The 23,615-nt window shown below is 43.0% G+C and overlaps 1 protein-coding gene across 1 annotated transcript in view; it reads left to right on the forward strand.

Annotated features, from left to right (window-relative positions):
- Positions 1-23,615, forward strand: part of CCNY (cyclin Y) — a 195,573-nt gene that overhangs the window by 125,577 nt on the left and 46,381 nt on the right. Inside the window, exons 2-3 of the mRNA XM_073629888.1 lie at positions 19,723-19,797; positions 23,054-23,088. Of these exons, the coding sequence (XP_073485989.1) occupies positions 19,723-19,797; positions 23,054-23,088 (110 nt within the window). The remainder of the gene's footprint in view (positions 1-19,722; positions 19,798-23,053; positions 23,089-23,615) is intronic.

Genomic DNA, 23,615 nt, shown 5'->3' on the forward strand with positions numbered 1-23,615 from the left:
ACGAGCAGACTTGCCAACGGGCTAAACTCCGTCGGCATTTCCGAAAGATTTAGACCATGTTGTATATCTGAGTCCGTCAGAAATGCCGACAGAAAAACACACGGTCGGAATGTCCGACCAAAAGCTCCCATCTGACTTTTTCTGTCGGGAAGTCCGGCCCTGTGTACGCGGCATTAGAGCCTGCAAAAGACTTGAGATTGGGTTGGAGGTTCACTTTCCAGCAGGACAACGACCACAAACATGGAGTCAGAGCTACAATGGAATGGTTTAGATCAAAGTATATTCATGTGTTAGAATGGCCCAGTCAAAGTCCAGACTTAAATCCAATTGAGAATCTGTGGCAAATCTTGAAAATTGCTGTTCACAGACGCTCTCCATCCAATCTGACAGAGCTTGAGCTATTTTTCAAAGAAGAATGGGCAAAAATGTCCCTCTCTAGATGTGCAAAGCTGGTAGAGACATCCCCAAAAGACTTGCAGCTGTAATTGCAGGGAAAGGTGGTTCTACAAAGCATTGACTCAGGGGGGCTGAATACAAATGCACACCACACTTTTCTGATATTTATTTATAAAAATATTTGAAAACCATTTATCATTTTCCTTCCACTTCACAATTATATACCACTTTATGTTGGTCTATCACATAAAATCCCAATTAAATACATTTATGTTTCTGGTTGTAACATGACAAAATGTTGAAAATTTAAGGGGTATGAATACTTTTTCAAGGCCCTATATTTACTCCCACTGACACCAGGACAATGTCTACTCCATTAGGGCACCATTATTAGTGGGAGCGGTAGTGCCCTGTTGTCAGTGGCAGGAACTTTGCCCCACTGTTGCTGGCAGTGGAGGATAAAATGCCCCAAGAGCCGGATAAAAGCAAGCAAAGGACCACATATGGCCCTCGGGCTGTAGTTCACTGTCCTAGAGGAATAGTAACCAAAAAATATTTATTTTGATTATAAAAATAATATATAGATATATACAGTTGTTGTATATAAATATATATAATTTTAATATAAAATAAAACTTTGACCAGTATCACACCAGAACTTTGTGAGTGGTTGCTGTAGTATAATTTCCTGCTGATATTCTGAATGGTGCCGGAATCCTCTGGAAAGTGTAAGGTTGCATTGTGTGATGGAGGGGGACCGGTGTGATAATGATTTTGCGCCTGCTGGAGGCGTGCAAAGATCAGAGCGAGCTCCGCACACTCCATGCCTCCCTCATCTCTCCACCACACTCCCATAACATCAGCTCCTGTCCCTTTCATTAAAGTCTTACATACCCTGGAGGCCTTCTGCGGTACTGACATGGTGAGAGCCCATCACAGCTTATCATGTGACTGATTACAGTCTGGTCACATGACTAACACTGGGCCGCCTGGCGAAAAAAAAACACAGTGCTTCTTTCTTAAAGGAGAACAGCACAGAACAAAAAAGCTTGACATTACTATTATTATTATACAGGATTTATTTAGCACCATCAGTTTGCACAGCGCTTTACACCATGAGGGCAGACAGTACAGGTACAATACAATTTAACCACTTGCTTACTGGGCACCTAAACCCCCCTCCTGCCCAGGTCAATTTTCAGTTTTCAGAGCTGACGCACTTTGAATGACAATTGCGCGGTCATACAACACTGTACCAAAATGACATTTTTATCATTTTTTCCCACAAATAGAGCTTTCTTTTGGTGGTATTTGATTGCCTCTGGGTTTTTTATTTTTTGTTAACATTTTTTTTAAAAAGACAGATTTTTTTGTTTAAAAAATACAAAAGTGTTTTCTTCTTTTGTTAATAAATTTTGTAAACAGGTAATTTTTCTCCTTTATTGACTGATGAGGCTGCACGGATGGGCACTGATAGGCTGCATTGATGGGCACTGATAAGGTGACACTGGGCACTGATAGGGCGGCACTGATGGGCACTAATAGGCGGCACTGGTGGGCACTGATAGGTGGCATTGGTGGGCACTGAGAGGTGGCACTGATGGGCGGCAGTGAAGGGCATTGATAGGTGGCACTGAAGGGCACTAATAGGTGGTACTGATAGCTGGCACTGATGGGCACTGGTAGGTGACACTGATAGGCAGCACTGCTAGGTGGCACTGATTGGCACCACTGGTGGGCATTGATAGGTGGCACTCGTGGGCATTGATAGTTGGCACTGATTGCTGGCACTTATGTACTGGTGGGCACTGACTCATGGCATTGGCAGGCGGTACTGGTTGGCACATATGAGGCGGCTTCGCCTCTTCCTCTTCGGGACCGATGTCCCTTCAACAGAAGCTGGTGATCAGCTTTTTTTTCTCCTCACGCTGTTAGCGTGAGACAAAAAAGACGATTACCAATTTTCTGTTTACATCACGTGATCAGCTGTCATTGGCTGACAGCTGATCACGTGGTAAGGGGCCGGGATCGACCCCTTACTCCGATCTGTGATCACCCGAGTCTCATTGACTCGGGTGATCACAGCACGCGCAAAGGAGAGGACGTCTATTGACGGCTTCCCAGCAAAGCAGATCCGCGCTGTAGCCATCATTTGGCTATAGCGCGGATCTGAAAGGGTTAATACAAGAGCAATTAGAGGGCACTGCTTATAAGAGGTTACAATCTACAATTAATCAAATTGTTTAATCAGTACAAATACAACACATGACATCACTTCCAAATTTTTATTCTGTTGTATGAGAATTGACGTAAACTCTTCATTTTCTATATGAGATTAGCATGCAAAAAAAAAACAAAACAGATAATTATTCATCCGATAACCTCATCTTGTGTACCAGGCTTAAAGTGGATGTAAACCCGAGTCATGTAATTTGAGCTGGGCACATATATCTGCAGTGTTTTGTTATCTCTCTTCAAAGCACTACGTCCTGTAGCTGTCTCCTGCTCCATTCTTCTGTTATCAGCCTGATAACTTCTGCCAAGTTCTCCATCACGTATGATAAAAGCAGTCAGAGTTTTCTGTTGGGGTGGATGCGATAAATAGATTAGCAGAGCCCTGAACTATTCAACAGTCAGCTCTGAAAGTGTCTACCTATGAGGAGAGGGGGTGTGTGCCTTTCCTCCAATCAGCTGTCTTGGGTGTATGCCCAGGCTTTGACTGCAGTGCCTACCAGGAAGAGAAAATCTCCTAACAGGATCTGAACTAGCTACAATAACAAATTGAAGCCAAACTCCAGCTCACACTTTATAAACCGTTACAGCAACAGTTTTGTGCCTTTTGGTATAAAGTTTTTACATAAATAAAGTTGATCATTGTAAGCACCCCTGTCAGTGGTAAATGGTTTGTCTCACCCCTCTGCTACATCTGGAAGAGAGCTAGTTATTTTGAAAAACAAGAGACTTATTGGCTGCAATACCAGATGAAAATAGAAGAAAGAAAGCCTAAAAAAGAAAACGAATGCAGCCATCACATCTAAGAAGCTGCAATATATTAAATTCTTGCTTTTTGTTTTGATACCGCTTTAATTTGTAACAAATCAGGTATGCCCTTGTGATAACTTAGTGGTTTGTTGACAAAAGATACAGGCTTAGTGGATTACTTTCATTCAAACTTCTCTCTATTGTGTCCATAAGAAAAGATAATATCCGCAACCTTGGAGCTCTCCAGAAAGGGGAATTCTAGGGTACAATTCTATAAACTAGAAATAAAATGCATCGGCATCATGTAAAATCTTTATTTAGCCTTAAGATAAAATAAAAACACTAATGTGCAACCAAAATAAAAATTCAATGAGTGGCTGCCAACATTGAGAGTGTTCCCACACAGTAATGAGTAAATATAAAGATGATAATGTGGCGCTTACTCGATAAGGGAAACCAACATAAAGTGCAAATACATCGTAAAACGTGATAAATCAGTACACATCAACGGTGACAAAAAGGGTGATGAAAAACATGTGCAAAAGTTGAAAACACAAAACTGTATATAGAAGGCAATAATAGGCTTAAGAACAATAACGTGGTCAGTCCAAAAAAGTAAATCCAAAAAATAAAATGAATAAAGTGCTTGTGCAAAAATACTTGGTGATAAATGTAACATCAAGTGTAAAAAGTTCAGTTCATTTAGGCTGCTTTCACACTGAAGCCGCGTTGGCGGTAAAGCACTGCTCGTTTTAGCGGCGCTTTACCGTCCTTTTAGTGGCACTTTTTCGGGCGCTAGCGGGGCGCTGTTAACCCCCCGCTAGCGGCCAAAAAAAGGGTTAAAAACGCTTCCGAACTGCTGCCCATTCATTCCAATGTGCAGGGGCGATGTAGGAGTGGTGTTCACACCACTCCTACACCGCCCCAAAGATGCTGCTTGCAGGACTGCCTCAGTGTGAAAGGGGTCTATGTGATAATAGCTTCCACCATCCGTAGTACACCAATAGTGTGCCCCAGTCTCTCACCTCAAATTAAGACTCCTACAGGTCTAGTAACGCGTTTGTTGTTAAATATCCTTGATGGGCAAAACAGCAGACTCCTTTCCTTGGAGCATCCAGCCAGATAAGGTATATTCCAATTGTTGGGAAGGAAACTTTTTTATCCTCTTTGATGTCCTCCACTCTCCTCCATTCAAAGCTCACATAGAATAGCAAGAGATCTCCATAGTGCAGTAATCAAATAAAAGTAGTTTATTGAGCAGCAGCAAACTTACATATAAAAACGCAGTGTTCAACCTCACATAAATCGGAGACTTCTGGTCACGGCCGCGACCGGAAGTGACATCACCCGGCTCCTCCCGATGCGTTGCGTCACAGATCACGTGACTTTATCAATTCACATCTGTGATGCAATGCATCGGTAGGAGCCGGGTGATGTCACTTCCGGTCGCGGCCGGAGAGTGGAGGACATTAAAGAGGATCATTTACAGAGGAGTTTCCTTCCCAACAATAGGAATATACCTTATCTGGCTGGATGCTCCAAGGAATCTATTTGCCTTTAGTAAATCAACCTTCTCTTATGCGTTAGCAAGGTGCATTGGGGTGCCAATAAAAATGGCACCACACACACCTGCAAAAGGGACAAGCAATCTTTGTGCGTTGCAGGAATGTGTACAATTTAGCGCATGTTCCTGCAACACACAAATATGGTTAGGGAACAAAATCGAGGTTGGATCTGGTTACAGACAGTGGCGGCTGGTGGGTTCTTCTTTTTGGGGGGCAGCAAACAAAGAACCCCCCCTGGCAGCGTGGCACGGCACTGAAACAGCAGCCCCCCAGGCAGTCCGGTACTTACCAGCGGCGGCTCCGATGTCTGCTCCTCCAGCTTCCTCCACCGTGTGTCTCCTCTTCCGCCAAAGCACTAGGCATCCAATAGGATTACCTGACGCTTTGGCCAATTGAGAAACAGGTCTCACAGACCTGCCTCCTGATTGTCAGGGAGGAACTTTAGTGTGAAAATAGCGAAAATTAATTCGCTATGACCACACAACTGGGTGGCCTCGGAGCGCAATGCTTTGCGCTCCGAGGCCACCCTTTTTTGAAGCCTATTAGAGCCTCTTGCTCTAATCAGGTGCTTCGAAAAAAAAACACCCACCCCACATTGAAATCCATGGTCCGGCTCCACCGATATGTAGATCAGGGAGCCGGACGCAAGAATAGGGGAGGCCACGCTCGTGCGCCCTCTATGGATGGGCCGCCACTGGTTACAGAGAAGCCCTGATCCCCCTCTGAGGTCCCCCATCAGCGCTTTTGGCTCCCCCTGCCTTCAGAGGGCCCCTATAGCAAGGTAAAAAAACTTCTGTCTTCAGAATCACTTAAAGTGATTCTTATGCCGCGTACACACGAGCGGACTTTATGGCAGACTTTGCCCGGCGGACGGGATTTCGTCGGACAATTCGATCGTGTGTGGGCTCCAGCGGACTTTGTTTTCTCAAAAGTTGGACGGACTTAGATTTGAAACATGTTTTAAATCAATCCGTCAAAATCGAGTCCGGTCGAAAAGTCCGCTTGTCTGTATGCTAGTTCGATGGACAAAAAGCCACGCTAGGGCAGCTATTGGCTACTGGCTATGAACTTCCTTGTTTTAGTCCGGTCGTACGTCATCACATACGAATTCGACGGACTTTGGTGGATTGCGTGTAGGCAAGTCCGTTCATTCAGAAAGTCCGTCGTAAAGTCCACCGGGCAAAGTCTGCCGTAAAGTCCGACCGTGTGTACGCGGCATTAGGCCTCTTGCACACTTCAGCTTGAAAAAGCTCAGTACAGCTTATTTTTTTTGAGCTAAAAAAAAATATTACTATAATGTTATACTTAACAGCTCTGTGCAATGGTTTTGCACAGAGCAGCCCTGATCCTCTTCTTTTTGGGTCCCCCGCCGGCAATGTACGCTCCTCCCCACTGCCGACTGCCCTCAATAGCTAGCCTCTTCTTATAGGGGCACTCGACCAGGCTCACTCCCGAGCCACGATCATGTGACTGGACATCGTCCATTCACACACAGAGCGTGTCTCGGCCCAGCCCCCCCGCTCTCTCCTGATTGGCTCACTGACTGTGATTGACAGAGGCAGGAGCCAATGGCTTTATTCATTAAGGTAAAAAGACTTCTGCCTTTAGAACCACTTTAAATCACTTCCTTCTCCTGTCCAGGACTATGTGTCCCATGAGGCATTGCTCCTCACACATTCACATTCACAAGTTCTCAAGCACTTACTGACATGTACAGATGGTGTACTGAGCTGTATGTGTGCTGCACTGTGTATACTGACATGTATGGACGGTGTATTGAGCTGTATGTCTGCTGCACTGTGTATACTGACATGTATGGATGGTGTACTGAGCTGTATGTGTGCTGCACTGTGTATACTGACATGTATGGACGGTGTATTGAGCTGTATGTGTGCTGCACTGTGTATACTGACATGTATGGACGGTGTACTGAGCTGTATGTGTGCTGCACTGTGTATACTGACATGTATGGACGGTGTACTGAGCTGTATGTGTGCTGCACTGTGTATACTGACATGTATGGACGGTGTACTGAGCTGTATGTGTGCTGCACTGTGTATACTGACATGTATGGACGGTGTACTGAGCTGTATGTCTGCTGCACTGTGTATACTGACATGTATGGACGGTGTACTGAGCTGTATATGCGTTGCACTGTGTATACTGACATGTATGGACGGTGTACTGAGCTGTATATGCATTGCACTGTGTATACTGACATGTATGGACAGTGTATTGAGCTGTATATGTGCTGCACTGTGTATACTGACATGTATGGACGGTGTACTGAGCTGTATGTGTACTGCACTGTGTATACTGACATGTATGAATGGTGTACTGAGCTGTATGTGTGCTGCACTGTGTATACTGACATGTATGGATGGTGTACTGAGCTGTATATGCGTTGCACTGTGTATACTGACATGTATGGACGGTGTACTGAGCTGTATGTGTGCTGCACTGTGTATACTGACATGTAAGGACGGTGTACTGAGCTGTATGTGTGCTGCACTGTGTATACTGACATGTATGGACGGTGTACTGAGCTGTATATGCGTTGCACTGTGTATACTGACATGTATGGACGGTGTACTGAGCTGTATATGCGTTGCACTGTGTATACTGACATGTATGGACGGTGTACTGAGCTGTATGTGTGCTGCACTGTGTATACTGACATGTAAGGACGGTGTACTGAGCTGTATGTGTGCTGCACTGTGTATACTGACATGTATGGACGGTGTACTGAGCTGTATGTGTGCTGCACTGTGTATACTGACATGTATGGACGGTGTACTGAGCTGTATGTGTGCTGCACTGTGTATACTGACATGTATGGACGGTGTACTGAGCTGTATATGCGTTGCACTGTATACAAGTAAACAAATAATGTAGGCCAACTAATCTATTATGAAAACAGTTAACAAGTATTTTATTTTCATAATCGATTATGTCGATTAGTTGTTTCAGCCCTGGTTCTACATGTCCTCCTCGATGTAAAACTAAGAAAAAGGCTTTGGCCGGACATGCACCTTAGTGAATCCATCAAGGGAACATCAAATTAAAATGAGCTCTAATGTGTACACAGTACAGTAAAACCTTGGTTTGAGAATAACTTGGTTTGAGAGCGTTTTGCAAGACAAGCAAAATTTTTTAATACATTTTGACTTGATATACAAGTAGCGTCATGTCACAAATGAGTATAAAAGAGAAGAGAGGCGCCTCTAAGTGTAGCAATATGGTTACCTTTAATGAAGGTACATTTGTCAACTCATATGGTTGATTAAAAGAGGCTGATCTAAGTATGCAGGCATCCGGGGTAAAGCTGTCCACATAGACCATCCTCCTCAACACCATCAACGTCATCCCTTCCACACTGCGCTCCGCGAGCGCTTCAATCGCTCTACTGCAGGGTAGTCTTCCCGGTCACGATTGCAGACTGACAGTGGTGAGCGCCGGCGGTGCGGAGGACGGTCTCTGTGGACGGATTTACCCCGGATTCCTGCATACTTTGATGAGCCTGTTTTAATCATCAACCATGTGAGTTGCTAAATGTTGTACCTTCATTAAATGTAACCATATTGCTACACTTAGAGGCGCCTCTCTTCTCTTCTATACTCTGTAGCTCCTGCTGGATTTTGCTTCTGATCCCCTTGTGGAGGCTGCAATTTGTGGTTGGGCGTTTTATGGTTACACAACCTGGTCACATTGCTATAATCTTTCTATATAGACTATAAACTGAAGGACTTATGAATAAATGGTTGTGGAACGAATGATTTGAGTTTCCATTATTTCGTATGGGGAAATTTGCTTTGGATTACAAGCATATTTCTGGAACGAATTATGCTCGCAATCCAAGGTTTTATTGTACTAAGGAAAAATCTGAGTGAGTTCAGGGAGAATGTACAAACTCCATGTACGTGTTGTGAACACTGGACCCCTGCGCTGCAAAGCAAAACCTCCAGGCACACGGCAGGGGCAGCATTCAGGCCGGCTAGGCGATCGGTGTAATCTTTCATCTGCAGTCAGCTCACACAACTGCAAACAATATGTTTGGATGGATATCAAACCCGAATTGTCAAACGTCTGTCTTGTCAGGCAGAGAGATGAAAGAGACGAGAGAGTGAATAGGTGCTGAATTATTCATCCTACAAAATGCATACTGTAGGGGTATTTTGCTTGGTACTAAACAATTGGCCTTACTGTAATGCTCTTGGCTGCGGGAGAGACGGTCACTGGATTTTATGCCTCCAGTTTATATTACAGAACGTTTTCTATGGTTTCTAACAGAAGAGCTGTTTAGTTATATAACCTATGAAAACAACACAAACCTGTCCTTAGGCAGCCCATAGATGATTCATTTATGTTGAACAAAAAAAAAAAACTCGATTCCTCTTGCTGTGCCTTCGTATTCTGACAGTGGTGATACTTCCCCATCATCAGAATACACTGATCAGCACTGCCACCTATAGCCGGCTGCGCTGATCGAGCGGAAATCTTCCAACAGGGTGGTTGTGCAGAAGTTGACTGGTAGAGCGACTCCTGTACAACCACCCTACCCAAACATAGATTGAAATTTGTCCGATCTCTGATGTAGAGTGGCATTGTTGATCTTCCTTTAAAAAAGCCTGATTGATTAGGCTTTAAAATAGCTGTGCCACAAAAAATAAATAAAACAAGTTAAAACCACCAGCCTATAAAAGCCATTATTATTACTTACAGTCCTTCTGCATATGACTCCAATCTTCAGTCTCTTGCAGAGTTATACCTGCCTAATATCTTCTGCATCCGACACTTCCGGGTCTGTAGCACACTGTGGTTCTACCCGCTGGCTGCTGCCTCACTACAGTGTCCCTTCAGAGTAGCTTTAAGAGATAATGTCGATGGGCGTTCTTTTAACCACCTCATTACCACACTATAGCTGAAAGATGGCTACAGCGCGGCTCTTTAGTTCTGGGAGGGTGTCCATGGACGTCCTCCAAGAAGCGCTCGCCCCTTGGGGCGTGCATCGGGCACGCTGTGTGACAGATTGCGGTAAAGGGTCAATCACAGCGGCCCTTTATCATTTGATCAGCTGTGTCCAATCAAGGCTGATCACAAGTAAACCGACTTGCCAGTTATTGGCAGTCCTTTCCTCACACGCTGTCTCTGTGTAAGGAAAGGAAAGCCGATAACTGGCAAAGCTGTGAGCACATTGTATACACTGATAATCAGGGAGGCCCCATCAGTGCAGATCAGTGCTGCCTAACATTTCTAATCACTGCCCATCAGTGCAGTATCATCAGTGCAGTATTATCAGTGAAGTATCATCAGTGCCCATCAGTGCAGTATTACCAATGAAGTATCATCAGTGCCCATCAGTGCAGTATCATCAGTGCAGTATTATCAGTGCAGTATCATCACTGCCCATCAGTGCCCATCAGTGCAGTATCATCAGTGCCCATCAGTGCAGTATCATCACTGCCCATCAGTGCAGTATCATCAGTGCCCATCAGTGCAGTATCATCAGTGCAGTATCATCACTGTCCATCAGTGCAGTATTATCAGTGCCCATCAGTGCAATATCATCAAGCACTTTTCTAAACGCCGGTACCGCGTTTAGCCGCATTTGTGTTTATAAGTGTTTTTAATGGAACCCTATTTTTTGGACCAGAAAACACAGAGAATGACAGCAGAAAATGACATTTTGCGACCCGACTTTGGGGCCCCATATCTCGGGACCACTTGGTGCTCCCAGCACCAAGTGGCCCGAGATACGGGGCCCCAAAATCGGGTCGCAAAATGTCAAGCACTTTTCTGCAGCAGAGAATGACATTTTGCGACCCGACTTTGGGGCCCCATATCTTTAAGCCACTTTGTGCCAGGAACCTCAAATCTGATATACAAGCACAGTGGAACTGGCACTACAACATATCCAAATATGGGGTTCCTAGCACCAAGTGGCCCCGAGATACGGGGCCCCAAAATCAGGTCGCAAAATGTCAAGCACTTTTCTGCAGCAGAGAATGACATTTTGCGACCTGAATTTGGGGCCCCATATCTTGGAGCCACTTAGTGCCAGAAACCCCAAATCTGACATACAAGCACAGTGGAACTGGCACTACAACATATCCAAATTTGGGGTTCCTATCATCAAGTGGCCCTGAGATACAGGGCCCAAAAATGTCATTCTCTGCAGACGCTTCTAGACGCAAACGCGGTAAAACGCTGCTAAACGCGGCATGCAAAATGGGCGTTTCTAAACGCCAGTTTCAGCTTTTAAAAACGTGTTCAGCAGAGTTTGCACCGGCGTCTCGTGTGCATGAAGCCTAATTCTCATACCATTCCCTGTAAAGCATTTTGCTGTGAAAGAGGTAATTACTGTATCCGTGTTGTTTTTTTTCCCCTGGTGCAGTCAACATATGTTTCTATTTCCCTCTATTTCTTTTGTGTTGAGTGGCTATTGTTCTTCTCTTGTTTCCTTTAGTCTATGGGACAACATAATAGACTTGCACAAACTGAGATTATCGGCAGGAAAACAAAAATAGCCTTGTTGAGTAATGGAATCGGGTATCTCTGGCACTATAGAATAAACTGTGAACAATAAATCAGTGGCGGCATTTCATCTGTCTGCTCTCCTTATCGCTTTGTATGCTATTAGATCCACAGAGGAGGGGACTTCATACTCCGAGGATATTGTAAAATAGGTTTACCTATAATACAAATATACCTTATACTTACATTACAACTATAACAACTATGTTAGGTAACATTTATTTTTTTCCCCAATCAGCTGCCACATGTATGCCAGGCTCTTATACTGTACAGTACTATTTAAAATAGTAAATAGGATTAAAATAAATAATAAAAAAAAAAAGACTGGCCAATGTTCACATTCATTAAAAATCTACAGACTGTACATAGCCATAGACATGAGACATGTTATTGTATTAAATATAGTGATTTGTAGATTAGCCACTCTACTGAACAAGCCCTTTATAGAGGGGTCCTTAAACTTTGTAAACAAAAGGCTAGTTTAATGTCCTTCAGATTTTAGGAAGGGGCAGAGTGTAAGGCCCCTTTCACACGGCTTTCCGATCAGGTCCACCTGAACAGTTTTTCAGCCGGACCTGATTGGATGCTCCATTCACCCCGATCCGATCCAAACCTGTCTGTAAAATCCAGACGGATCGAGACCCTATTTTCTATCCGTCTGGTGGATCGGATCGGATGGGATGAACACAGACAGGTGGTCCGTTTTCATCTGATCTCCCCATAGAGGACAGTGGGGCTCTGACAGGTCCACCTCTGCACACTGAGCGAAGACGGACTTGTCATCCGCTTACTCAGCGGGCATCAACAGGGGAATCCCCTGCTGAGCAAAGCGGAGTCCACCGGGTGGAAATCCCGTGTGCAAGGATCCTTAAATGGAAGAGAGAAGGAAATGGCCCAGCATCAGTGGAAGCCAACAACCCCCCTGGCTCAGTGGTCAGCATTAGTCCTCCTTCCACTGACCACAGGCTCTAGGTAGTTTCTTTTTTTACTAATGCCCCATCTTTGGTGTCAGTGGGAGGAACTAGGCCCATTGTTAGTGTCAGTGGGAGCAATTGGTCCATTGTTGGTGTCAGTATGGGAGGAATTGTGCCTATTGTCGGTATCAGTGGAGGGAATTGTGCCCATTGTTGGTGTCAATGGGAGGAATAGTGCCCCAAGTCTAATTAAAGGCAAGAAAAGGATCACATATGGCCTGCTGACCACTGCTTTACTGTCATACTGTTGTCCAGCTCAAAGGGTAACTCCACTTTCATGAGAAAAAAATGCAATTAAAAAAAAATGAAAATAGCGTATACAATTGCTATACAAGTTCTGTTGTAATTAAATGTTAATAAAAAATTTGCTTTTGTTTTCAATCTGCAGCACTGTAATTTTTTGCAAAATGAAATGCAATATGGCAACCTGGAGATGTTCTGTACACAGATGGTGTACAGAATGCCCCCCAGAAATGTAATTTCCTGCTTGTGTGATTGGCTGACTGATTTTCCCAGAAGTCTACACTAAGATACAGGGTCAGATTTTAAACTTCCCCTGGAACAAAAATCTCATTTTTGATGAGATAGTCCCAAAGGGAAATCACATTTTAAGCGGTGCACACCCTGCCACTTTTCTCATTAGAGCCCTGCAACTGCAGCAGCTGATTGATAATTATATAACCACTCCCATTAGATTCACATGGACACAGGGAAAGAAACCGTTATTTCTTCAGAATAACAAAAGGTAGGAATCTGCAACAAAGTTTGTTAAAGAAGTTTTAAAGGCAAAAGTTTTTTTATCTTAATGCTTAAGCATTAGGATAAAAAACCTTCTGTGTGCAGCAGCGCACCTAATACCTACCTGAGCCCCATCTCGATCCAGCAATATTGCACAAGAGACACGGCTGTCCCGGACTCTCTTTCCTGACTGGCTGAGACAACGTATGTTGGTGATATACATGGATTGTTACCATGCACCTTTTATGATGTATTAGACTATTGTGTTTTATATAATCTTCGTATTAATAAAAACTGTATATTTTTTACTTTAAATCTTGAGCAAATGCTATTTAAGTTTGTACTGAAATAGTCCTTCTTCATGTTTCCTTTCTCCCCCTTTTTCCTGGCTGAGACACACAGCGGGCGCCATTGGCTCCTGCTGCTGTCAATCAAAGTCAATGAGCCAATGAGTAAAGAGAGGGGGCGGGGCCGAGCCACGGCTCTGTGTCTGAATGGACACACAGAGAAGCGGCTCGGCTTGGGTGCTCCCATAGCAAGCTGCTTGCTGTGGGGGCACTCGGTAGAAGAGAGGGGCCAGGAGCACCGGCAAGGGACCTGAGAAGAGGAGGATCTGGGCTGCTCTGTGCAAAAACACTACACAGAGCAGGTGTATAAGTATAACATGTTTGTTATTTTTAAACAAACAAAAAAAAAACAACAAGACTTTAGTATCACTTTAATATCCCTGCAATGTACATGGATCACCCAGAGGGGAATGTTTTATTTCTCAACAAAAGTAGAGTTAGCCCTGGTTGCCACTGCTGAGACAAGTCACGCCTCATTAATGGCAATGGAACTGTTCTAATCGATGCGACTCAAGTTGCTCCGACTTAGAAAGTGGTTCCTGCACTACTTTGGTGCGACTTCATCACGACCTGCATTGACTTCTGTAAAAGAAATCGTATGCAAGCCACGATGAGATCACGCAGGGATGTCGGCTTCAGGGTCGCGCTGGTGTGAACTGGCACTTAGGGTCGGTTCACACTGGGGCGACTTGGGATCCGACTTGTACGCCCTCAAGTCGCCCCAAGTCGCCCCAAGTCGCTTTGTATTTAGATTAACATGGTAGGCAATGGGAGCGTCTTAATTGACACTACTGAAGTCGCTCCGACTTCAGAAAAGGTTCCTGTACTACTTCTATCCGACTTGTAGGCGACTTGTACCCATTCAACTCAATGTAAGTCGCCTGCAAGTCGGATCTCTCTGTAAAGTCAAGCGACTTTGCAGAGAAAACCCCTCCCTCCCCCCCTCCCTCCCAGAGAGGTGATTGGCCACAGGCAAAGTCGCCTGTCATGGAGGCGACTTCAAGTCGCCTCGTAATTTGCCGAAGTCGCGCTGAAGTCGCGCTAAAGTCGCGCTAAAGTCGCGCTGAAGCCGCGTTGAAGTCGCGGTACAAAGTCGCGCTAAAGTCGTGTTGCCCATGTGTGAACCGACCCTTACTGTTTAAAGACCTAAACCCAGGAACAAAAATGTAATATATTGCTACTTACCAGTCCTTAGATGCAGTGGCTGCATTTGTTTTTATTTGTCAGACTAAACATTTTATGCAAGTACAGAAAATACACATTGATCTTAGAGAGGTTTGTGCTGAAACCATTGAACACACTACCATGTACTTGCAGAGGCTCGGATTCTGGGCATTCTTTCCTACTGGTAACTATAGAGATCCAGCCATGATTGGAGCTGGCTGCATGTGTTGAATGCCAGGATAATAATTACCACCACTCAGCACATTTCATTTTAAATGCGACATGTTATTTGGAGCACCTTTGCCGGTTTTAATAATCAGGATGGTTTAGCCACAGTATCTGAAAAGAATGGTGTCATTTATTAAGCCCATTCTCAGAGTTCTACTTCTTTCGCTTATAACAGAAATGACAGGTTGTAGAAATGTTCTGTGTATCAGATGTCAGTCACTCTGTAATATTGATTTTACCGTCTCCAGTACAGAGCACGGAGTCAGCCCGGACCCGGACCCTGCAGGGCGCTGTGGGGATGACAAAATGTTCCCAGTTCACCCTTCGGGGTGACTGATGAATGAAGTGCTAATAATCTGAATGATCTATAGGTTTTCTGAGAATACTATCTGTTTTGTAGTATCTACCTTCTGTTATCTGTATTCTGTACATCCTGACACTTGAGATATTTGGGAGATATGACATTGAAATGTGTCTAAGCCCCTATTTGTTTCAGATGTCAGCGTGGTGAGGGGCTACAGCAGGGGTGCTCAACCTTTTGAAGAGCAAGGGCCACCTAGGCTCCTTTGACACTTGTGAGACGACAAAGTCACGTGACTCGCACCGCAACTTTACAGTGCAACTTTGATGTGACTTTACATTCTCTGGACCAAAGTCGCATCAAAAGTCGGACCAAAGTAGTGCAGGAACTCTTTTCTGAAGTCTCTGTGACTTCAGTAGTATCAGTAGGGATGGCTCTCATAGACACACATTGAATTTCACATGTCCTGCAACTTGGGGTCTCACAAGTCAGATCCCAAGTCACAGAAGTGTGAAAGGAGCCGGAGGCGACTTCCATTGATTTCTATGAGTACAGGTCGCCTAGAAGTCGGATCAAAGTAGTACAGGGACCTTTTCTGAAGTCGGAGCGACTTCAGTAGTGTCAATTAAGACGCTCTCATTCACTGTAATGCAAATCTCTTCTTGGGGCAACTTGGGGGGACTTGAGGGCTTACAAGTCGGATCCCAAGTCGTCCTAGTGTGAACCGACCCTTAAAGTGATTGTTTTTTTTTCCGTTGTTGTTTAGGTAAAAATAACAAACATTTTATATTTACCTGCCCTGTGTAGTGGTTTTGCGCAATGGCGTCACTAGGGGGGGGCCAGAGGGGGCCCTGACACCCCCCCCAACATTATGCTGTGCCCCACCACAGCATAATGTTTTTACTCGGCTGCCAATGGCGCCGGTTTTAAAAAGATACACAGTATTCATAATCGCCGTTTTCGGCGATCTGAATACTGTAAAGTGCAAAGGTCTTTTAGACCCCCGATCCCTCCATAAAGAGTACCTGTCACCACCTATTACTGTCACGAGGGATGTTTACATTCTTTGTGACAGCAATAAAAGTGATCAAAAAATTATTTTTTAAACACAATTTATAAAAATAAATAAAATAAATAAGAAAAAATTTTAAAGCGCCCCCGTCCCCATGAGCTTGTGCAGCAAAGAAAACGCATACGGAAGTCGCGTCCGCATATGTAAACGGTGTTCAAATCACACATGTAAGGTATCGCCGCGATCGTCAGAGCGAGAGCAATAATTCTAGCATTAGACCTCCTCTGTAACTCTAACCTGGTAACCGTAAAAAAAATTTAAAACATCGCCTGTGGAAATTCTTAGGTACTGTAGTTTGTCGCCATTCGTGTGTGCAATTATAAAGCTTGACATGTTTGGTATATATTTACTCGGCATAACATCATCTTTCACATTATACAAAAAAATTGGGGTAACTTTACTATTTGGATTTTTTAAAATTCATGAAAGTGTCCCTTTTCCCAAAAATTTGCGTTTAAAACACCGCTGCACAAATACCGTGTGATATAAAATATTGCAACAATCGCCATTTTATTCTCTAGATTCTCTGCTAAAAAAAAATATATAATGCTTGGGGGTTCTAAGTAATTTTCTAGCAAAAAATACGGATTTTAACTTGTAAACACCAAATTTCAAAAATAGGCTTAGTCATGAAAGGGTTATTGCATAGAATGCATTAAGATAAAAAACCTTCTGCCTTTACAACCACTTTAAAGTGGTTGTATACCCGCACAAAAGTTTTTTAAAAAAAAAAACCTGTAAGGCAAAAGGCATAATGAGCTAGTATGCAACAGATACTAGCTCATTATGAAATACTTACCTTAGAACAAGGCGTCGGCAGCTATTCCCAGTCACCGCTGAGGGAGCTGACATTTCCCCTTGGCGTGTCTTCCGGGTTCGGTGCTCCGCCGCTGTGAGTGGCCGGAGCCGCGATGTCGTCACTCCCGCGCATGCACGTAGGAGACTTCTTTCCAGCAAGGTCTGGCAGCGTCTGGTAAGACGTATAGATGCCTCTCACCAGCGAAGTAAATGATGTAACCACCGATGCAGACACCTCTCATCAGCAATGTAGCCAGACGGGGTTTATAAGTGAAGGAGAAAAGAAAAGAACTCCTCATAGCGTAACTTGTAGCCATTTATTCATAAACATTTGTTCCAGTAAAAAAAGCACATAAAATGGAGCCAATATGCCAAGCTGCATTCCACCTGCGCTCCAGCACAGTGACCTATTGCGTAAACCGACACATTTCATCAGCATGTCTGACGTCATAAGGGGCCATGTGATCGGACCCGTCACTTCCTCTGACATAATTTATACAGTCATAGTGAATTGGATATCCAATCCACTCCAATCCTCACCAACAACTCCAAATAAGGGGTAATTTCAATTTTTTTACAGTACAGGTGCAATTATGTTATTTTTGCAAGACTTGGAATTCTCCTCCAGTTTCTTTTACAAAAACCAGACCAAAGCAATTTTTATTCTTATTGGTTGTTTCTGTACAAAGTTTGCATTGTTCAGTTTTCCTTATTTTGCACCATTATACTAAATAAGCTGATAGCTTTTGCTACATGAACTGTATACTCTTGAGTGCAAAATATGTTTTATTTGCAAATCCAAAGGCACAAGGAAAACTCTGGGCTGGTTTACACCTAAGTTCCACATTCCTGTGAGATTTAGTGCAGTGCGATTTTCATGAATGGGCTGAAATCACATTGGATTGCACCAAAAGTAGTACATGCACTATTAAAAACACACTGCAACCGGATCGCATTGTACTGCAGTACCATACAATACAGTGCAGATAAATGCACTGCATTTTCAATCTGCGTTTGGAGTGTCATTAGGAATACATTGACACCAGCAGCAGATCGAACACCCAGTGCGTTGTGAATGCTGTTTGGAAAACGTGCATGGAACGTGGGTCTCCCGCATTGTATTCTAGTGTGAATGCGCCCTAAATGATATATAGCCCTTAAAGATGGTAAAAACGAGGCCTCACCTAGAAAAGGGACTTTTTATGCCTAGCAGCCAGCTGGATTCCACTGACCATTTTCCAAGTACATTAAAAAAAAAAAAAATGAAACAACCATATAATTTCCATGGTAACATAGTAATTTCTTTAATTTAGCTTTTGATGCATAAGAACAGACTGGACTAATTTATTATACCAGGAGCAGAGGGTTATTAGGTCAGCTTGCCATGGTCACTAAGCAAGCTTTAACTTTCATGTTTTGCTGTAAGATTGACTATTAAACATGAAGTCTGCAGTATGTACACAGCCCCTTTTAAATAGATTTTTTTTCTCTAAAGCTGGCCACACATGGATCCAAATTCGGCCGGCTCAGCACAGACCGATCCACTTCTATACAATCACCCTGTCGGATTTGTGCCACTCAATCAATGCTGCAGACTATAGCCGGCTGTGCTGATTGGTGTATTTTGACGGCGGAGAAGTCTCCCCAATGTCGGAATACAATAGATCAGCGGGAGTGATTCCCCCATCCATCTCGAATGTGTAAGTGGGGGAAACCATGTTGAACAAAAAAACAAAGGATCATCTATAGCCAACCTATGTCAGTCTTATCGGATCTCATCTATCAGATTGTCTGGGGGAAAAATAGTTGCCCATAGCAATTAGATAATTTTTTTTATTGTTGAATCTGAACAGGAAAAATGAGAGAACTTGACTGGTTAGTGATGTGTGAAGCTGATTATATAGACTGAAGGGCGCTGGAAGTAATTGGGTGATCATTTGTGTTTTGGCCGATGGACAAGAGGCATCCTATAGACACCTGTGGCTTATACCCATGGGTGCTGTGGCTTATATCCATGGGTGCTGTGGCTTATACCCACGAGTGCTGTGGCTTATACCCACGGGTGCTGTGGCTTATACCCACGGGTGCTGTGGCTTATACCCACGGGTGCTGTGGCTTATACCCACGGGTGCTGTGGCTTATACCCATAGGTGCTGCATACAATAGCCAGATAACGTTATCTAATCTGTTCTCCATGATGTCTTTCAGCCAGCGGTTTCCTTAGGTGCCCCATAGGTGTGATCGGACATCTGCTATAGTCTATGGGCATGTTTACATGGGCAACTTTAGAAACTTGTACTATAGACTGGAGCTGCTTTGATTGCATGCCTCACATAAAATAATTTCTTAGGGTAGAGAAACCAAATCATTCTCTTGAATTGTCATATTCAGTGCCCTATTTTCTTCTCTATATTTGTTTTTCTTCTTGATTGTTCCCGCCATAGGTTGCCTTATTATGCAGAAATAATTTCTTTAGCGTTGTAAATTGCTTTTTGTCTGGGGATGGCAAATTGTTTTCTTGTCTATAAATTGCTCTTGTCTGCTTGAATAAACAATGCTTACATTGCTCTCCCACTTGAACTACATGCAGATTAAATTTTATTTTTTTTCTTTTCATTTCTAGATATGAATATGGAATTTAACCCCTCTGATCATCCTCGGGCAAGCACAATCTTCCTCAGCAAATCCCAAACAGATGGTGTGAAAATTTTACTTGTTTTTCTATCAAGCATGGCTTTCTGCCTGTAAAATATAAAAAATTGGGCAAAAGAATTAAAGGTTATCTCCACCTTTAGCAACGTGTTACATGTTACACCCATATTCAGGGTGTAACATGTAGCTAAGCACCCCAACCCTCACCCCCTGAGCCCAGGGGAGCGGACAAGGGTTCTCCCTCCTCAGCCACTATCACATATAAAATTGGCACGGCTGTGCAGTTCTCCATCTGCACAGTTGCATAATTTATTCACAGAGATCTGTGAATGAAGAAACTACAAGTCCCGCCTGCCACTGCAGCAGATGGACTTGTAGTTCTCAGTGGACTTCAAATTCAGCTTCCTGCAGCACAGCAACTGAAAGCCCTACAGCGGTATGGGCAGAGAGCTATAGGAGCCTAACATTGCACCTACCATCCACTGATCGTGGTTTAAATACTTTGCAGGCTCCCGTGTAAAATAAATAAATAAATTCCACTTTATTTTACCTAAAAAAAATATGCTTTTATTATATTTTATTTAAAGGTGAACTTAGCCTTTAAAGTAGATTTTAGCAAATACTAAAATTGATAATGGAGCCTTAAAGTGGACCTAAAGGCAAAACATTTTTCTTTAGTTTTGGATAGAGGGGTGATAGGTTAGAACACCTGTCAGTTTTTACTGCTGTCCGCGTCCTCTTTGAGGAGATTCACCCTCTCTATTTGTCCTGTTTACCATTATCATTGAAAGTGAAAGTTAAAGAAAATCCCAAATTTTGGTTTGTCCCCAGAAAAGTAATAGAGGGGACATCTTACAATGGGGACAACACTAGTCCTGGTGACCTGGGGGTCCCTAAGTGATTCCTTTTTTTAAAAATTTTAATCTCACTTCCTGTTTGGTTATAAGACAGGGAGTGAAGAGAAATCTCCGCGATGGGACACAGATGGCGAAAAAAAAATCTGACAGGGGTTATAACCCTTCCTTGCTCTATCCAAAATGAAAAAAACATTTTTGCCTATAGTTAGACTTTAAAAGCAACATAAAAATAAGCAACTGAAAACAAAAATGGTGTCTCTCATTGTATTCTATAATATACATAGTTGTGTCGCAATGGAGGAGATTTACTAAAACTGGAGCACACAGAATCTGGTGCAGCAGTGCATATTAACCAATCGGCTTCAAAGTTTTATTGTGAAAGCTTCATTGAACAAGCTGAAGTTAGAAAGTGATTGGCTAGCATGCACAGATGCACCAGGTACTTCTGTGTACTCCAGTTTTAGTAAATCTCCCCCTCTCTTTTTGTTTCCACTGTCTTGCAGAGATAATAAAGTGTTTGCATAGCCAAAACTTTTTAGTTTTGGACAGAGTAGAGCAATATTTCTCCACCTTTTTTTATGCCAGAGAAAGCCTTGAAATGATTTTGGGTGCCAGAGAACCCCCGCTAAAATTAATTCATCGGTGGCTAGTGGAAATAATGCCCCTTACATTGGTGGTCAGTGAGAAGAATGCCCCCTTACAGTGGTGGTCAGAGTACCAGCCTTGCAATTGGCTAAAAATATCTTTAGTGTCATACCGCTGACTGGTGTTGGATCCACAAATATGTAGGTACCATCAGATGGAAGGTCAACCAGCCACAGCTGGAGGAACCCCAATTGAGAAGGACTGGAAGGGTGAACACCCCTGTAAGTTTTTTTTTTCCTTCTATCTGTGTCCCATTGGGGAGATTTCTCTTCCCTTACTGTCCTGGAGACTCAGCAGGAAGTAAGAGGAAATCTCTCTAAAGTGAGGAGGAGTTCCCTCCTAGACAGTTGTCATTGGAAAAGATGAATCCATTGGAAAAGGTGCACCCTCACCTCTTGTTCTGGTGACAACTGTAAAGGTTTTGAATTCCCATCACATTTTGTCCCATTGACAATGACCACCAGTAGTAAAAGAGAGGTGGAATCTTTCCAGTAAGGACACAGCTATAAAAACTTACCAGAGGTTCTACCACTTCTCCACTCTATGAATAAAGTTAAACATTCTGGCTGTACATACACTTTAAATGGTCAGTCTACCAGAACTGCGGTTTTAGTTATGGGTAGATTTTTGGGCAAGCTAAATCACACACCAGCCTACATCTTTCAGGGCTCCAGCTGTGGGCAGTGGAGGGGGTGATACTGTGCTGCTGGGTCTATCATTTATCATATACTTTATATGCAGAGGGAGACTTGAAACTTCCCTGTTCATAGTAGAAGAAGTCAAAAGGTAGGGCAAGGATGGGACTGCGTGTGAAAAGGTTTGGTCTGTCTGACCCAAATATTGAAAACCATAGAAGAAACACCTTGTACCAAAGGTAAGGTGAAAGACCCTCAGGGTCGTTAATAGACAGATCAAACCAAAAGTAAAAAAGTATAAATTTTATTACATAATGTCAATAACATACATATAAAAACAATACATTTAAAGCATGAGAGCCATAGTAAATACCCTGAATATTACAATTGTATAGATAGGTCACCATCCTGATGCAGAAAGGACTGGCGGCGATCGACACAGTGTATATAACACCTTACATGTTATGGTCTGAAAGTCCTTCTTCAGATGTTTTATGTTATTAATTCAGATAAGTATGAAATTTCTACAAGAGAAGGTATATAAGTAGGTCAATGTTAAATTTACTTATATACCTTCCCTTGTAGAAATTTCATACTTATCTGAATTAATAACATAAAACATCTGAAGAAGGACTTTCAGTCCGTAAAATGTAAGGTGTTATATACACTGTGTCGATCGCCGCCAGTCCTTTCTGCATCAGGATGGTGACCTATCTATACAATTGTAATATTCAGGGTATTTACTATGGCTCTCATGCTTTAAATGTATTGTTTTTATATGTATGTTATTGACATTTTGTAATAAAATTTATACTTTTTTACTGTTGGTTTGATCTGTCTATTAACGACCCTGCGGGTTCTTTCACCTTACCTTTGGTACAAGGGGTTTCTTCTATAGTAGAAGAAGTATAAATGGTTACGGGAGGCAGAATGCCCAGAGAAGCCAATCAGTGGCTTCCGCAAGGTTAAAAATCAGGTTCTAGCAGACTGACTATTTTACAACAAATGAAGCAGAACATGCCTTCGGTTTGGGGCCAAATACAATAACATCTAGGAATTGTGTGTTCTTTCTGCATATTTACTCCCCTTATAACTACACAGATGTTGTTTTAACTGTGCTTGACTCTGCTACTGCCAATCTAATGTTCTTGTTGTATTTTCACAGTGAGAGAAAAGCGAAAAAGCCTTTATATAAATCACGTAAGTAATAAATATTGGATTGTAATATGTTAATTGTTCCATTGCAATAACCATGTAGAACGGAATCTGTGGGCATATATATATGTAGTTTTGTCAGCTCCAATGGGGGTCTTTCACATCATGGATCAGTTGAACCGGGTCACCAGTACGGGATAATATAAAGGGTAAAGTTTAAAATCAATTCCTTAATTGTCAATAAAATACAAAGAGACCAACATGTTTCATGGGACAAAACCCATTGGATTCTTTGTATTGTATTACCAATAAAAGAATTGGCTTCTTTTTTACCCTCCACTGTGGCCTTATTCTACTGATCCATATACTGGATATGACAGCCTACTCCCCAGGTCATCTAGACACTTAACCACTTCCCCACGGCAGTACGTCATATGACATCATGTACATTGAGTGGGGATATCTGGATAATGCCTTCAGCTACAGGCCTCATCCAGAAATCATTTTTTTCCACCGGCGATTCTGTGCACCGTAAGAACAATCATGGCGGCAGTTCAGCTGCTTGATCGTTC

This window comes from Aquarana catesbeiana, linkage group LG05 (assembly GCF_042186555.1).
Source record: "Aquarana catesbeiana isolate 2022-GZ linkage group LG05, ASM4218655v1, whole genome shotgun sequence".
In the NCBI taxonomy this organism is placed as follows: domain Eukaryota; kingdom Metazoa; phylum Chordata; class Amphibia; order Anura; family Ranidae; genus Aquarana; species Aquarana catesbeiana.